The 19,182-nt window shown below is 36.5% G+C and overlaps 1 protein-coding gene across 1 annotated transcript in view; it reads right to left on the bottom strand.

The window, feature by feature from the left end:
- The window catches only part of RNGTT (RNA guanylyltransferase and 5'-phosphatase), a 172,100-nt gene that overhangs the window by 89,509 nt on the left and 63,409 nt on the right, over positions 1 to 19,182 (bottom strand). The window contains exons 11-12 of the mRNA XM_082300231.1: positions 18,196 to 18,360; positions 1,186 to 1,254 (exon numbers count right to left, since the gene is read on the bottom strand). Of these exons, the coding sequence (XP_082156357.1) occupies positions 1,186 to 1,254; positions 18,196 to 18,360 (234 nt within the window). The remainder of the gene's footprint in view (positions 1 to 1,185; positions 1,255 to 18,195; positions 18,361 to 19,182) is intronic.

Raw genomic sequence — 19,182 nt, 5'->3', positions numbered from 1 at the left:
TCTACTCTGCTGTCATGAGACCCCACACGGAGTGCTGTGCCCAGCTCTGTGACCCCCAACATAAGAAAGGCATGGACCTATTAGAACAAGCCCAGAGATGGGCCACTGAGATGATCTCAGGGCTGGAGCACCTCTCCTATAAAGACAAGCTGATGGAGTTGGGGATGTTTAACCTGGAGAAGAGAAGGCTCTGAGGACCTTATAGCAGCCTTCCAATATCTAAGGGGGCCTACAAAACAGATGGAGAGGGACTTTTGACAGGGGCATATATTGACAGGACAAGGGAGAATGGCTTCGAATCAAAATAGAGTAGGTTTAGATTATATGTTAGGAAGAAATTCTTTATTATGAGGGTGGTCTGAAACAGGTACTGAAACAGGTGGTCGAGACAAGTTGTGGATGCTCATCCCTGTAAGTGTTCAAGGCCAGTGGGGCTCTGAGTAACATGGTCTAGCAGAAGGTGTCTCTACCTGCTTCTGGCAGGGGATTGGAATTAGATGACCTCTACAGTCCCTTCCAACTCAAACCATCCTATGATTTACAAGCTAAGAAAAAAGTCAAGATGGATGATGCTACAGTGACAATCTATGCTAATATACAATACACATTCCAGTGTATCCACTGGATCTGATTCAACAGGAGGAGTAATAGAATGGATGAGGCCATGCTATTGCCTTCCTTTAAAGCCACCTTTCCTGCTGGGGAACCACTTGCATTATTTTTTCTGGTAGTCTGCAGTACTTCTGGTAAGTTCTCCCCAGGCCACTCATATACCTTTACACTGGCAGACATGGCTCAAGAACTTACCATGCTTCAATTGCACTAAAACAACACGAGTCACAAATTTTAATGAAATTTTAATGTGTGAACATCGTTGAGAAAGAAAAATAGTATGAGAGCTCAAACCAATGGTTGAAAGATTAATGGAACTCATGCAGTCAGAAAATTCTTGATTATTTAGCAGCACATATCCATAGTACATTCTCTAAAAAAATATGAGATGATTCCTGAAAACTACCACCATCAATTAGTAAGAAATCACACATACTACAAATGAGATAGCAACTAGTCAGAAACAACACTGCAAAGTAATCCTGACCAAAACAAAGATGGATGAGTGGGGAGAAAGAGTGAGAATTTCATCTGGGACTAAAGGGAGAAAAATCCATTATTTATACTACTTACTCCTGTAGGCTGAAATATCAGTCCATCCACTTCATGGCTAACTTCTCTGGCAAAGTTTCCTTCCAGGAGCTGTAGAACAAAAGAGAAAGAAATCCTTTTTCCATAGAGAAATGCACATCAAAGTGAACAGTGGTGGATTATATGCTACTACTGCAATCGTTTGCCAGTAAACAGCTTATTTGTGCTTTAATGTTAGAGCTTGGGAGATGTCAACGTCAACAAAGTAGCATTTTCTGCAAAGAATACTCAAGGCTAGAAAATGCCTTTGTCCAAAAAGAAATACTTAGAAACCAAGATGATTCTATACACTAGAAAATGAAGAAATAGCAATTCTAATACAGGACACTACAGTCATTTGTGGGCAAATTAAAAAAATCCATTTGCCATTTTAACATGCAAGTAGCACTTACTTTAGATTGAACTTATATCCTGAAAAATACTTCAGGGCATCATTTGAAATTCATGTTTGACAGACTTTCTAACTAGGGCATAAACCAGTAACACAGTTACTTGAGTGTAAAACAACTCTTTGAATTAATTTGTATCTTGAATATTCTATTTTATGCTTTCAAAGACTGTGAATTCCATATGGAGGTAAATATATCCATCAAGATGCATTTACCAGAGAAAAAAAACATCTAATTAAACAAACCACTGAAACCAGATAGTCAACAGTTATGAGAATTGATGATATACTTCCATATTAAATTATGACTTGCCCAAGGAAAAGCAAATAACCAAGGAGAATTATAACTGACAAGTAATAGCAAAAATTAGGAGAATTACAAAAATATCTCTTTATTAATTTCAATTTGTGTTTTACTGTTGAGATGAAGAATCTGTCCTGAAGTTGTAGGTACTTTTAGCAATATTTGAAAAACTTTGACATAAAAGTAACCACATGGTGATAAAACATAGAAAATACAGAACCAGTAAATCACAGCCAGTTTTAAAAGCATCATTTTGGCCTGGTCTGCTAATTTTGTACCATTTCCTTTCTAGAGCTCAACTTAATGACCTGCTGACCAAATTACAACTAAATTATTCAAATTAAGTCAATAAAGTATGAAAGAGCTGAGAATTAACATTTGTATCCTACTAAGGCTGTACAGCTAAAAGTAATGCACTTTTCTGTTTCATGGATCAAAAGCCTGATGGCCAAATACTTGGAACAATAATAATTCAACATATTTCACTTAAGCCTGTAACTGTTTGCAAAGAACAACTGATCATTTTGCTACAAAAAGCTAGCTTCTTCTCTTACCCAGTCATTAGCCTAGATTTGTGCCTATAGCTCCAACAACAAAGAAAGCTTTCACTATTCACCTTTTAGATACAATTTAACTGCAAAAAACACACTATTGAGAGTACTCTCAAGTGGAAAAATACTTTAGGAATATTTAATTCTGAGTAAGGAATTATCCAATGAAACACAATTTTTCAGAAGAGAAAGCTCATAATTGAAACTTGAAGCTACAGCCTGCTGTTATAACCTGTTGCTATCTTGAAATTTACAGCTGAGGCTCACAATGTAATGCATCTGCTACATATGTCTACACAAAGTAACAATTAAAAAATCCCAAATTCTTTCATAAATCTATTGTTAGTCTTTGCTTTTATTAAAGCAATGGAAAAATATTTAAACAAATGTCAAAAAGTATTTTAAATTGTGGGTTTTTAAAATTTCTACACAAGCTAAGTCTTCTGTGGATCACTTGGAAGTTACTTTGCAGTTCCAAAACTGACTGGCCAGTCATCTGTAATAAGAGTATGCTTCAAACTTACAAAAATGCACAAGACTGATTTCATTAAATTCAGGTACCAAAAAACCTCTCCCTGAATACTAATAATACTAAGGAATAACAATATTTTTAAAATAAAATTTTAAAAATACAAAAACAACGCCCCACAAAAAACCAGAAACTTCAAATTAGTTGAGACCATACTTTTTAAAAATTTCTGCCTAACTTATCAAAAGGCATTAACCAAAGTGACAAAGAAAAATCAATCACCTCTGTTTCTGCTTCTGTTTTTGAAGTCCTTAAGGGAACTACAATTTGAGGACACAGTTACTTCAGTGTTGGAGCCTACATAACTAAATTACGTATTCCTTCCCAAAATAAAACTTAAGACTATAGAAACAATCTTTAAATTTGGAGTATGTAGAAAAGTATAAAATAATTATTGTGCACTGTTTGGCATGCAACTCTCTCCACTATGGTGAACATGCAGTTTTAGAAAACTACATTAAAGTACTGTTGCAACTTGATGAATGGAGAGGAAAATATAAATTAAAAATTTCTCATTTCAGAAATACCTTCTGATACTTTTCATTCACTACTTAGCCAGAATTACAAAATGTAAAGGAATCCGTCTCATCAAGCTGCCACCCAGTTCCAGAGTAAAACATGTTCTCAGTTTGGAGGTCCACGGTGTTCTCACTAAACTTCTCCCAAGTGACGGGTTAGATATCAAAAGGATTTTAAACCCAGAGCAATCCTCAACAGGTAACTACACTTCTTTGTACTCCAGTTATTCTGCTTTCATTCTCATTAGGTCAATTACATGTATTTGAATGATAACACTCTCTCTAGAAAGGAATTTTGACTAGAAAGGATTAGCAATTGAGGGGAGGGAATTCAGGAAGGAATGTACATTTTCTCTGACCTTATTCCTCATACACTCAAGAAAATAAAAATTTTCTTGAGAATTAAACTGTGTAAAGGTTGTCTGTGAACAGCAGAATACACAGACATTGAGTATTGCAGAAGGTTTGGAATGACAAGGAAATGAGCAGAAAAGGAATGTTTGACAATACAAGCAAGTATTTTTGACACTAAGAAAGTTACATTTTTCAGTTTATGAACTTCAAATGCAAATATCATGGTTCATCTTTTAAAAAAGGTTGTTCAGTGTTCCACATGTTCGAATTTTTAATTAACTTGAACAGAACAGTCTTTTTTAATCGGCGCCATGATAAATGGCACACCTGCTTGACTGGGATGACTGCCATGGGTAAGATAAAGCGCAATGCATCTCAATGACATTTTATAGACGATGGGTAAATGATGCATGTGAACCAGCTCTTCTGGCATCCAACTCCTTGTAGCCTCGTGGCATCTATTTCCACCTGAGATCCCATGTGTTCGCTTCTTTCAGCTTCCTTCTTCCCCGTGAACATTGCAATAAGCCATATACTCATATTACAGTTTATTATTTAAAACTTTCCCTTTCATACTTTTTAACTAAATTTAAAATTATTGCTACATCTAATAACATTCCTCTAAGCAAAAGAATGGTGTAATTGCATGGATTGAGTGGAGCTGTAGGATGAGTAACAGCATTTCTCCTTGCTCCTTAACCACTGAGATGAAGAGCAGCAGTATGTCACCAAAAGAGCGCTAATAACTCGCTGAAGCTGATTTTGCTAGAATACTGAACTAGTCAGCAGTTCTTCTGTGGAAAATTGAAAATTCACGCTTTAGAGATCTCTCTGTACTTATACCAACAAAGAAATCACTTTGCTCCTTCAGCAGGAAGATGAGAAAACTGAGGTGCATACAGATTCCATACAACACTAGTAGGTTTTCATTAGTGTTTCAGTATTTCTGAGGCAAGACGCAAGATTCTATGAGTTTGCAGATATTATATTATTTATAAAATAAAAAAGTTCAGCAGGTACTACTGTGTCTTTTCCTTCCCCTCACCAAAAAAGAAATAAAAATCTCACGGAAACACAACACAATGTGAGTTATGAGGATTCCAAAACATAATGATGACTCTACAAAGTCATACTGACTTTCTACAAAATAATTTTACTAAGGTCCTTGCACACACATAACCATTATTGATCTCCCGTGTCACAATATGCAAATACTGCTAACCATTTTGTCTGTATTTCTGGTTCATAACTGACACTGCTTGTTAGCCTCCTGAAATACTTAGGGATACAGAAAAAAATCCCTTTGAGTGTTACAATACAAGACAAATGTCCCTTTTCCTTGCTTTCTCAATTTCAGAACTGCTATATGCTTCAAGTCAAGATAGAACAACTCTGCCTGCAGTCCCTATGGAGTTTTCCAGAGCCACCTTCAGATTACTGATCATCTGGATCTGTTCACTCTACAGAGAGAGCTGTGACAGGGAACATACTTCATTCAAAAGTATTAGTTACAAATAAACTATTAATTGAATTGCCAGTTACCCAGAATATAAAACACCTTCAGACATGGGCCTACTGTCATTCCTAACATTCCTTCACAGAGTCAGCATCTTTACCAGCTTAGGTTTCAGTCCAATTTAAAGACAATCCCCTTCTCCAAGGATGACAGCCCTCACCATCAGCCTCAAAGAAATTCTCATATCCTGGCAACTGTCAAGTTTTATAAACATGAGCTCATCCATCTCTGTAGATAACCTACTACATAAATCTTCATAAATCCTGTTTTTGAATGACATCAGAAATCCCACAGAATGATTATGTTAAGATCAGTTGAAATAATGCAAAAATAGTTTTCATCCCAACTACCACATTTCCCAAAAATAAATCAAACTGTATCAGGCAATGATGGAGCCATCAACCAAACTACTAACATTCTAAACTCCAGCTTTCAAACATTACATTTTGAAAAGGAGGCCTCCTGAAAAAGAATTAAGCATGCATTTGGTGGGGTATAAGCTTCCTTTCAGACAATACATGGGCCACTGTGCAATGCTTGAAAATATTATCAAAGGTAGCTTAATGTCAAGTGAGGGAAGCTGGTCCTCTAAGGTATGGCTATGGTCTCTGCTCCCTCCTCCTCACCAGAATCTTTCCAGTTTCCCCTGTCCTGCAGCATCATGTCTTCTTTGGTTTGTTGTGTGTCTAAAAGCAAGAGAAGGTATCAAGAACAGAACAGCTGCTTTCAGTCTCAAAGCAAAAAAGCATCGAATAGCATGTGAGTAACTATGCCATAGAGGGGAAATTTTTCATATATTATTTAAAAATAAAACCCAGAATCTCAAACTTTCCACAAATGGAAGTTGGCTAGTTCACATTTTAACAGAAATATAGCCCAAAACAAAGTGTTAAGAGAAGTTTTGATTTTGGTTCACTGACTGAATTACTGCAAATATGTGGTAAAACTTTCAAAACAATCTTTAGTGACTTTGGGGAATTCATGGTTTTGGGAACTAAAGGGACCACACACCTTCTGAAATATAGATTAAAAAAAGGAAAAAACCAAAAACAAACACATGAAACTCAATCCATGCAGACTTTTATCTTTTTCACATTCAGGATACCAATGATCTCATCTAATATTGCATCGCAAGTGAAACAGCTGATCTAAACAAACGTAGTGTAAATTAACAATCTGGGAGCAGATGGGAGAGGATCAAAACCACACCTCTGGCAGTTCTACTGCTTCCTACTCTCACTGCTCCAAACCAGACATAGCCTAGATCACCATTTCAGACTAACTTTCAGACAGCTATGAGGATGAAACCGTCTCCTCACATGGATATTTAAGTTCCTCTTCAACTGATATGCTCAACTGCCAAGTAATTTATTTGGAAAACTGTGCAATCTCAAATTACAGCATGCTGTGATGGAGAACCACAATCTTCATTAAGCTGTCCAATGAAGTACTGCCTGTGCAATTAAAAAATTAATTCCTATTTCTCAGCAATATTTTTCTTCCTTCAACTTTTCTTCCTTGTTCCTCTTTTTAGACTCTGACCAAGACATCTCCTAGAGGTTTTTTTTAAGAAACAAGGTTCACATATCAAACATTTCACAAGGAAGCAGATGCAACTCTTTAAATATTTCAATGTCTCCTCAAAAGATATCCCACAGATACCATTTTTTAAATCAACTGAAACCATCCCATTTAGACTAGACAGAATATTCCAGAAGGGCCACAGCAGCAAGAAAAAATGCACTGCCTGTTCTCTTCCACAGGAGTCTCCTTTCAAGGAGATCTCTGGATACATGAGTACTTGCCAAAGTATTTGACCAGCCAGTGCCTCATTACAACTGGCTGCTTGCCTCAAAGTGGCTCCTTCCAAGTACCTCTGAAGGTCCTGAAATCACGGCCAATGGTCTCAGGGGTGTGACTTAACACATGGTCATAAAATAAAGATTTCTGCTTCAATGTTAGCATTTATTTCCCTCACAAAACCAAAAGTGATCTCTCATTTATAGGATTTCATGTTTTGCTACAAATGACGTATAAAACTGTTGAAAAGCAGATTTTCGATAATTTAACAAGACCTGGTTTCCTCTGCATGAGTCTCATTTTGAAATCAAAATATGATATGCTACCTTACGTCAAATAAATGAGTAAGAACAGTATCAGCTGAAGTGTATCTGCATCAGGGTAAAGTCCAAGTCTACAATGCATTCTCCTCCATTATTCATTGTCTTTAGCTATACTTATCTTACCAGCAACAAAAGGCAAGAAAGAAAACGCACCATAATAACTGAGAGTACAGTTAGAAAACCACAGCTTATACTAAATATTCTTAAGTTAATATGCTACAAAAAATCACGAAGTTACAAAGTATTTCCTGACCCATGCCAATAATCTACAATATGCATAAAGGAAAAGTAGGATCAAAAACTGTAGAAAATACATTAAAAACTGAGCTCTCTAAGAAGTAATTGCTTAAAGAAGTTTCCTATGCTAATTAGGAACCAACACATATTGAAGATAACTGCTCCATTTTTAGTAAACCAGTGAAATTTTCTACTTTGCCCTAACTGCATAAGGAACACAAAGTATAAACTTCTCACTTGCTCATTACTTAAAAAGAAATTTCATGGTTTTTGGCTCTAAAATCAGGGCTGTAAAACTGTATGAAAATCCTTTAAAAAAATTCATGCTCAAAGCTCAAATCCTAGCTTTCATACAGCCATCCACTCAAGATGCTAATTCTAGACAAAAACAGAGAAAAGCTGCAAACATTATTTTGTCTGTATGAATAGGTACATCTTGAAAGCACTTGATGTCAACCAGGAACTCAGTAACTAAGCAAAAAGAGTAAAACTAAATTCCAAAGGTTCACCTGTTTAACAAAATCACCACTATTTTGAACTGTATAATCTCTGGCAACAGCTGAATCATATGGTGATGAAAAATATACCAAATGACTGTGTAAAGACACCTGGGAAATTTTTCAGTTGATAAAATTTAAAAAATATACTTTTTATAAAATATTATTTTATGGAAAGCCTTTCAATTTGTTAATTTACTAGATGCTCTGAAATCAATCATACTGAAAGACTAAAAATAAGCTCTTTACCAAGTTAATCATACAGAACATTTTGGCTCAAAAGATATGAAAAAACACCTAATTATGGCAATAGATTTGTTCCCTATAAGAATGAAGCAGATAATGGCAGTATTGTGACACCAATGTTCACTAATATGATCAAGAGACTAATTATTATCCATGAATCATTTGTAGCATTCAAAACTTGATTAATGTCAGGTCAAGTTTAGCATGTGATAGGTTTTATTAGTAATGCTCAGCTATCCCACAGCCTGTCAATGTACACGAGTGCCATCTGTTAGGTGTGGGAATAGCCAACAGCCACAACAAAAACACATTGGCTACAACTGGTCACTGAAGTATGTTTTAAGAATTCCATAAGGAGTACCCTAATAATTTTAAAGACACTAGACCAGAATCCACCACAAAAGACCTGCTAAAGATAGGAAACTTGTAGCCCAAAAAAGTGAGCATGCAAGGCATATTTTTCTCATTTGGAAGTTCAGTCAAAGGTGTGTTTAATAATAATGAATACTTCACAGACTGACCAGTTTCCAGCAACAAATACTCTTTTGCAAGAGGAATATGCATAGCTTCCGCTCTACACTCCTCCATGGATCTTTAGCAAGCATTCCTGTATTGAATACAGAATATACTGCTTTACCCATCGCTCATGCTATTCAAATACATATGGTCCTATTGGCTCATCTAGCAAAACACTTTTAGAGGATGCTAAATATGAAATTCATGTTCCACAAAAAAACATTCACTGACAGCCTTCCATTTATTCTAATTACAGATAATGGCAAGAAGAAATTTTTTTGTGGAAGGCTCACTTTCTAGTATTTCCCAGCATTTTGCAGGTGGTCAGCTTTACCAGGGGCCACCTCTCCCATGTACAGCCCATTATAACAAGACAGGACTGGGCACTTCCACTCAACCTCCACAAGCTCTGCACTAGTAACAGTGTGAGCGGCAATGCTGAAATAACATGAAGTGGCAACAGACAGGTGCATGCACAGAGAGGAAGGAAGGTGACCTAATTCGACCTAATTCTGGGTTTGCTCAGCAACTACCTACTCTCCTCTGGTCTACAACTAGTTAGAAACTCAGCAGGAGCATTGACAGAAACATTCATTTACCTCATAGCTACAACAGCCCTCTCAGATGTATTATAAACATGTTCTCATTTGATGGCCCTCTTGCATACCAAGTGGATGAAGATGAAAGGATGCAGATCTCAGCTGCCACTGGTTATCTGCAGTCTGTACTTAAGCTCCAAGTATTCTGTTTGTGAAAAGCGTGATGTGCAGGCTCCCAGACTCCTTGATGTCTTGATGTCAAAGTCAAATATGCTGAACACTTGATGCTGGTGGGCAGGCCATAGACCAAAAACAATATAATTGCAAGAACTACAACTACTGTAGAGCATCTTCCTCAACCCTTTGCCCATATAAGTTCACAGCCAGTGACGGACTGGGGCCCAAACTACTAGTGACTGGTCATTAGCATTCTAACTAATGACATCACTCTTCCTTATCTTTTAGAACAGCAATTCTGCAGAAAAGTCTTCACTGGAGTCCATATATTCTTTCCAGAAGAGGAAGGCAATAGAAGTTCCAGGTTATAGTCACGTGATAGCAAATGAGCAGCACCTCCAAGCAAGAAAGCCGAAGAGAGTAATCCCTTCCATCTGCAACTTGCTTTGTGTCAGATGCACCTCCTTGGAAAAAAAAAGTTATTCCACACACTGGACTTTAAGAGATTTCCCAGTTCCTACTGGAACTGCTGCCAGCTTCACAAGGGAGTTTTACAGTCTACTTTTTTCATAGAGAACTTAAGAGAAATCATGTATTTCATCTACTGAAAGCTACTACCTATCTAAAAGATTCAAAGAAAAGCCACTTCCAGATATATGAATAGCTGGAAGTCACTGTAGTGTGTGATGGGATGCAACCTCAGATTTTAAGAAAGTCAAAGAACCGCACTAGCTTGATTTCACTACCCAGCCACATGGGAAAAGAAAGCTATTGTGAACAAGAGTAAAATACACTGTGATGGTGGCAGGGAATCAAGTCTGATGGTTCTAACTTTTTTTAATATCTTTTTGGCTTTGCAGGTAATTCATTAACAGCACTCCTCAAATATGCTAATAACACTAGCTGTACGCCATGTTTTTAATTATTTGGAGACATTTTAGAAAAACCTAGAGCATGCTACAGTAAGAGCCCCACTGAGCTATCACCCATGTGCTGGTTCTAAGTGAATAACTCCAAAGGTCACATACCTAATATATTCAAAACAATACCCAAGAATAACTCAAGCACTATGTGTGTTAATGCTTAATTTGACAGCACATCTGCATTCTTGAATTCAAAATAAGCACGAGGCATTTCTCACTGTCAATCTCTTCTCAAAAACACAATTGAGAAACTGACATCAATTAACTACAATGTTTTCACATGCTTTTTTCAAATAAGAGAAATAAGCTGCTTCAAGAAACTTTAATTGACTTTTGTGATAGCTTCAAAATCATGATGAGAGGAACACGGACTCCTCGAAGCTTTGCGGGAATGACCCTGCCCAAACAGCAGTATTTCATATCTTCTCCTGATGAAGAAACAGCAATCTATTTCATAGCTTGACCATTTCATTTACTGTGCTCTTCACAGTTCTCTGTTTCAAACTACAAGGTGCCTTCATTTATTTTCTTTTAGACATTGGGATGTTACCCACATCACTCTCCTATGCTCCCCGACCCAGCAGAACACACCCATCTGAGAGAACAGTCTTGCTGGAGCTGGAGGAGGTTTAATAGGTTCCACTAGCCAATGCTTCGATTTATTTACAAATTATCTGCAATCTATGACATTCCTGAATGGATGAAAGATGCTCAGTAAAGTCTGTAATGTCTTCCACTGAGCAAGGCTCTCATCACACTGATGCTTGCAAACTCCCTAATACTCTGGATTTGACCAAATACTACATTCAGTATGTTCTTCTGATGTCAAAAAAAAGAATGGCACTGGGCTGAGTACAAAGGGGCCAAGTACATTTTAATTTGTTCTCTGAATGATCTTCCACTGTTACATACGTGATAGGGTTTAATTCAGCCCCTGTGTAAAGTGTAACAACATAATCCGGTCTCTGGTTGTCAAAAATATGGATAGCTGTTTTAATTAAATCAGATAATTGAGGATTTTGTTTTATTAAGCATTTCTAATAATACTTGTCAACAAAGACAAAACTGTATATACAATAATTCAATTAGACATAAAACTGATATACAAGAATATAAAGTCTTCATACATTTACTGTTACAATTTCTGATTCAAACTCGGCTAATATTTTGTACTGGGCCCGAAGCAGTCATTTTAATACCAAAATTAAGGTTTATGTTCTGGATGTTTAAAAAAAAGCTAATTCTTCTGCTATGCAATGGCACTTGAGGGCTTTATTTGCTACAAAGCTGAAATTAAAATTGTAAAGCCATAACAGTAAAATGTTAATATTTTATTGTTTCTTTATTTTCAAGATTAATTTTATACAAGGTCTGGTTTGGGGTTTTTTTCTCAAAATTGGGCATATCACAAGAAAAGAAACAGCTACCAGCAATGTCCTATAATCTTGCACCATAATAAATTGCTTTAAATTTCACCCCCATCTTTACCATTTTCTTTGTGCTTTTATTCATTTTATCCAAATTAAGCGCATGTCTCTTGAACGTCATTCCAATACGAGAAGGCTGATGGCTTCCCTGTGGAGCTGCATTGCCAGAAGGCAGTTTGGAAAGTGACAGGCTGTGAAGTGGCACAATGGACAATATTAAACAGTTGCCCCTCAATTAATGAGTGGAGTGACCCACTTAGTCACCACAGCTGAGTCTTCTAACTAATTCAGAAGATATCAAATATACAATTCAATTGCCCATACTGGCATACCAACTGGTAATTAGGTCCAAACAGATTTGCATTTCCCTGGTTTGGTAATACACCATAAAACTGAAAGAAGAAATCACTGTTAAAGACACTTTTCCTACTTAGAAAGGTGTATAGTATTTCCACTGCACAAAATACAGAAAAAATAATTTACAAAAATGTTAGAATGTTCAAATCTGTTGTTAAAATGTTAAAAGCTAAACTGAATATGTACTGTCCTGATGTTTAAAATTACAATGTGCACCAAGCAGAACACTCCATCCATATGCCTTTATTTTTCCACTAGTTCCATTGCTATCTTTCTCACACTAGAGTTTGACAAGTCAGAATTTAATTACATATTCCACATCTGAATTATTCTACATTAAATTAATTTGTATCACTAGCAATATCTAACATGGGCCACAAGCTATGAAAATAATCCTTCATGGAAATACTCAAGACTGTTTTAACTTTAGTAGATCATTTTCTGAAAACTGTGAAACGTAACTAATGTGTGAATAATTTCTTAAAAGAAAAGAAAAAAAACTTCTTTCCTAACCAAAATTCTACTGTGCTGTAATATTATACTTGACCTTCAACATCACAAATAGTAATAATCAAAAGCAAGTAGCCTGATCCTCTCTTGTTTACTCCAGGAAATGAACAGAGATTCTTGTTCGTGAATGGGTCTCCTTAAGTGACTCCAGCAAAGCAAGGAAGCTGAGAAGTTAGCCACAGCTGAGTCAGTGTTTTTCCTAACATGAGGGAAAACCTTTTGGTGTAACCCAAATCCAAGCAAGTAGCTGCTGCTTGCCTGTCCCACAGAAAGGAAAAGGAACACTCAGAGGCAGCCGGACACCCCACCAGCACTGGCCTACAAAGCCTCTGCCACCCTCAACCTCCCACTGACAGAAATTATGTTTACCAAATAATATTCACATCGCTATAGTGCTGCATGAAATAACTCCAGTTCAAGCACTGAATTTCAAGTGGCAGTAACCTACATTCAGCTCAAGACCTGCAGTATAGTTACCTATTTCGTCTTTACAATTTACAAAGCTTCCACTTGGGCTGATTGGCTGTACCTACTTCTACAATTCATATGGTAAAATAACTTTGAACAATCAGGCTGAAGTCCTACATGCTGGGATATAAGACAGCTGCCAAGTGAAGATTTCGAATTTTAGTATAAGCATAAGGTAACATCTTTCCAGCTTCTTATTCACTATTTGTTTACTAGGTTCCTCAGGTAAATGATTAGTTGTGTTTACAGGAAGAAAAGCATGCGAAAAAGATTTAACTGAAGGTAACACCACCAGTAACAAGCATCCAAGGGTGGAATAAGGCAATATTGCTTTTACACCATTAAACTTTTCATTCTTGCAGAGATGGAACAGGACAAAGTGAGGAATTTAAGAAATAAAGAAATAAAAGCATACAGAAACAAAATGGTAGAGGGGAGATGGGTTAGAAAACAATTAAAAGGTGACGAGATGACAAATAGGCCAAAACCCTGGAATGGAACAGATGGAGTGAGGAATATGATGTAGGCCAGACACCGAAGAATGGCTGCCAACTCTAGGTCAGGAAACGCAGGACTGAAAGGTGAGCCGATTAAGCTACTCCTGAAGGCATAGAAAAGCAAAACAAAAATAAAAACGGAGGAAACAAGTCTTCTTGGCAATAAAAAACCTCCAGATGGTAACATTCCCTCTCCACTGAGATGTGGAATTCAAGATCTTCAATAAATAAACAGATTATTTGACACTTCTGCTTCTGCCATTGTTGCCATGCAATTCTTCTGTCTTCTGTCGCACGACTGCAAAGCTTCTCCACATGTTGTCTGTAGGCAACTTGGAGATACAAGACAGGGCTTTGTCATTTTCAGTCAGTTTTGGTTAACAGCTCTCTTGGCAGACACAGATGAACAATGTCTGCATATCAGGGTTCACTCTTCAAGGCATGCAAACACTAGCTTACAGCTGCCTCAGCTGCCTGCAAAATACCCACATCAACATGTCAAGCAAGGTGTGCACTTACACAGTCTCCTGCATCATCAGAGATCCACAGCCACTTAATTTTCCAAAGCAAACCATCTCAACAGGAGCTATACCTTTATTGGCATAAATGCTAAACATTCCACCTCTCCTAAGAACAACAAAAGCAGTTTTAAAAAGTAAAAATAAAAATCCAAGCGTCAAATGAACCAGGAGAACAAAGTAAGTCACCTGTCAGTTCACAGATTTGACTGAAAACTTTTAAGAAGATCCTAGACCATTTAATCTTCTAGCAGAGATTACCTTCTTTCTAATCCCTCTAGGACAAGCTGTCATTTTAAAACCAGATAATAGTCTAAGAACTGACAAGTCATTGACATACAGCATGCTAACATTTGAAAAAGGTTGTTCATTTGACCTGTATCATTGTTTAACCTTTAGCCCTACTGTTCCATTGAGAGTGATGGGCACAATTCTCCACGGGACCACAGACTGCACAGAAAGGAACTTTTTCCTGCTCTTACTAGACAGAATTTTCATTAGACAATGGGCTTTAGGGATGACATCCAGACTGAGACTGTTTACACAAAAAAGCCTTGCAAGAGAACTATGAGATGGTTTAAGCAAGGAAAGTCAAGAGTTGGACCATTTCCAATAATGTAATTATTTCTATGCACCTGTACTTCCTGTTCAAGATAATGAAATCAATGTCTTGTTGAAAAGCCTATAAATAAAAGGCTAAGGTTCAAAGGCTAAGTGTATGAAGCATTTAAAGCACTAAGCTATAATTCAACTTCTTCCACTGACAGCTACTATCCTCACACAAAGGGTGGGAGAACTGGCAGATTTGACCATATCATCTTCTGGAGTTCTGATGCAAACCAGTAAATGCAAAGAAAGCAAGCTATGCAAGAAGTGACCAATTATGCAAGTGTAATGACAAACACCAAAAAATCAACTTTGCTCAAAATGTCTAAGAGAACCTGGAAGTTACATTAAAAGGAAAAATCTATCATAGAATACATGTGTTTCCAGCTAACACTAGAAGAGTAATCTGTGTGTAATTGATTATAGAGGAAAAAAATTTTAGTGATACTGTCTTCTCCGTCAATATCAGAGTTCAACAAGGCAACATTTTTAGAGACTGAGAATACACAACCTGCTCCCCAGTGATTGTCCCTTTCTTTTCTTCGTCTTACCATTAAAACTCAGTCTTACAAAAAATAAAGTCCATTCAAACACCATAAAATAACAATGAAGGCAACATTATAGGTGACACAGCCCTTATTTCCAACATCCAAAACCAAATCTCAAGACACAACTACAAATGCTGCCATACTTTATAATTTCACTTTAAAAGTGCATTTCATTTCACAGTAAATTGATTTTCAGATTAGAAAAAAAATAGTCAGTACCTAACTCTGGTATTGAAGTTCCAAATCCATAACTCTAAGAACAATTTCATTACTGGATGCATTATATAACATAGCACAAAGTTTACTGCTGTTTCAAGTAATTACTTCCACTTTTTCACTGAAAATAACTAAGTCTACATGGAAAACACCCATTTTTTCCGGTATAATTAAAAGTTTTAGCCACTTTTTCTGCTATTAAATATAGTGCTGAGACTCCTGGCCTTTTGAGTAATCTTCCTACAGTCCACACAATCTAGCACACATTTACTGATACATTATTGTTGATAAAAAGAATGGAATGGAATGTCTTAACTCATATCATACAAAGGAATGATGGAGGGAGGCTGTGAAGAAAGAGGTCTACAGTATTCCCTTCTGTAAGGTTCAAACTGCATCCTGAGAACATGTTTCAAAAATTGAAGCTTCTCAAAACAAAAATAAGACGTGATGAAGTACACTTGATGACTTTCTTGATCCCAAGCAAAATCCAGTTACACTTAAAAACAAACAAAAACAAAACAAACAAACAAACAGAAAACCTGCAAAACATACTCCAAAAATTTTGATGAAACTCATTCTGAGCAGGTATGGGTTTTCCACTTTTTCAGTCTTGAATATGGTGGTGCAATCAGAGACCCATCTCATCTGTGGCCAAAGATGGCTACCTCCACTGATCTTTGAAAACAACAAACCTTGGGAGTGACTTGATAAGCCATATCTTCTCTCAGTGACATACACTGGGAAGAAAGTAGGGAAGAAACACAGGCTTAGAAAAACCACAGGTTTTCTGAGACCACTCAAGGGTGTAAATCTTTAAAGATCTTGTCATGGTTTAATCCCAGCCAGCAATTAAGCCCCACAAAGCTGCTCATTCTAGTCAAGAAAGGAAGGATTCTGTTAGATCCTTTCTAAAGATTAAAGGATCCAACTCTTCTTGGAAAAGAAGAACCAAGAAAAATGCCTATCTAAACATAAGGAGAAGATCTACCTAAGAAGGTCCCACTTGTCATCCTTTAGCATCCGTTCAGCAGCACCTATGTCTGGAGAGATACTGATGGATATGAGCACCTGTCTCTGGAGGGACTGATTGAGAGGATAGAAGGAACTCCTTGTCTTCCTGCAGACCTTGCTGTACTGTACATAGAGCTGGAAAACCCTCTCAAGACATTCATCATTGATGCAAGAGGAAGTCTGTTTGCATATTCAGCTATGCTGATGAAGTATTCATCACTACGTTTGTTGCTATAGTTGCAGAGATGACTGAATAAAAATAGGATAAAGATCCTTTGGGCAAAACAGTATTATTTTTAAATAGTCTTTTTTCAGAACAGGGTAATACTTCAAAACAACAGTCTATTCTGACCATACATAATGAAAAATTCACAAAGTTATGATGAATACGAAAATGCAACCCCTTTTTCATCACCCTAAGGAAGTGTTACAGGAATCACACTCATCAAGTTCACAGAAGTAATGAAATGAAAAAGATATTTTAAGGTAAGTAAGAGCAACAATAATTGTTAGTCTATATATTGATCTTTTGAGAATATATTTTTATAAACACTATTCTTTTGAGCAGATACAGATTTGAAATCTATTTTGAACCAATAATTATTTCTATTAAGTGTTTACCAATATTGCCTTAGATAAAACTCCATATCAATACTGGTACTGTTACCTAAAACTCCTTACAGTTATCATAGGGCATACAAACAATTCTTAAATATTGACATAAAACTTCTTACTTACTGAAAACAATGATCAGATTTCAAGCCTCCTAAAAGGCTTTCTGTTGTAAGAGTACAAAGAACATATTTCACTAAGTAAGAGTGATTTAAGTAATGACAAAAAAACCCCCTATAATGTATATTGTACAAAAAGAAAGATGGGTAACCTAAACTCTAAAATGAAGAAGGCTTCAGAGTCTGTCATGATTGACATTTAAAACACCTACCTCAAACCAACCAAAAAAAAAAATCCTAAAGAAAAAAAACACCAAAAGAAGCCACATCAAACCCAAATATCCCAATAAATTAAAAGTGTATAGACATTCTTTCCTCAAAGATGTTTTTAAGGTGGTGGTAACACATTAGGGTGAAAAATTTTTGCCTGAACTGCATTTGAAACACAATCATCCCAAATGCAGACTTCAACGTCCTAAAAGTTTAACCTGGTACTTCAGATTTATTGCTATCTTCAAAGGCTGTTTTCTAAAAGCCTGAGATAAGTAATAAAACCAAAAAAACCCACTTTTCAGAATATCCCAAGCTGGTAATCACCCCACAACCACTGCTGAACACTTGGTTAGCAGAGGAACTCACTGGAAGACACAACAAAAATGCTGAGGGAAAACCTATACCTACCACTGTTTTGCTGCCTCCAGTACCACAACATAAAAAACTGTTTTACTGTAATCAAGCTTACCTTTCTGGAAGTGTAGATGTCAAAAAATGGTTTGTTTCGAACACCGAACGGTTCCTGTGCTTTGTCAATGAGACCACTTTTCATCTTTTCATGTCGTGGAAATATAATCTCTTTCTCTATGCACGCAAGTCGAACATTAAAATCACAGTCTCCAACAGGCTGTCCCTGCCAAGTTACAAAAATCAGTATTAAAATCAAACACCAAATTATTTGAGCCATCTAAGTTTTCCTAACACAATATTTAGAATCCTACAGATACATAAAAGTATTATCAAATCACTAAATTTTTCCCAAATGTGTGGCTTTCAAGTATCTGTCTCAAGCTATAAGAAGCTTAATTAAATCAAAGTTCACAGAAAGCTAGAAACCTGTAATATGCATTCAGGCACATGTGAATTAACTATCTAAATACCTTTAAAGTTAAGTAAAATAATTTAAAGATTCCCTAATTATGGCTTTTATATGGCAGCTACATACTTCTCCACATAGCTTTCCTCTGAAGTCATTTAGCTCATTTTGTTTAGAATACTTTTCATGATGAAGCAACAATGAGATTTACACATTTAAGTGAACTCCTTGCTCTGAGTGCAGTATATTGATGCCTTGAAAGAAACATTAATTAATGTTCATTTTTCTGTCATAGAAAAGAGAAAAATAGGTGCAGCTGGAAAATGTGCCAATAAACAATGGCTACAAAAGCCTGCAAGATATTTGACAGCTCAGTCACAAAAAGGCAGTAAAACCCTTCGCTAAGCCTCAGCAGCATACCCTGACCTTTCAAGATCTGAAATAAAACAGCAGCTTTACATTGCTCTTTATACACTTGGTGCATTGCACCAGATCAGTATGAGCATTCAAAATGCGCATTTGTCAGATTAGTAATGGCTTGTAATGGAGTTTATTATATTTTGAGCATTAGATAGTGAGGGAAACATGCTATGTATATCACTAGAACAAAACAAGCAACTGTCAACTAATAAATTCAAA

The sequence above is a fragment of the Coloeus monedula genome (assembly GCF_965178545.1).
Source record: "Coloeus monedula genome assembly, chromosome: 2".
NCBI lineage: Eukaryota > Metazoa > Chordata > Aves > Passeriformes > Corvidae > Coloeus > Coloeus monedula.
This window is presented reverse-complemented; position numbering and strand designations above follow the sequence as displayed.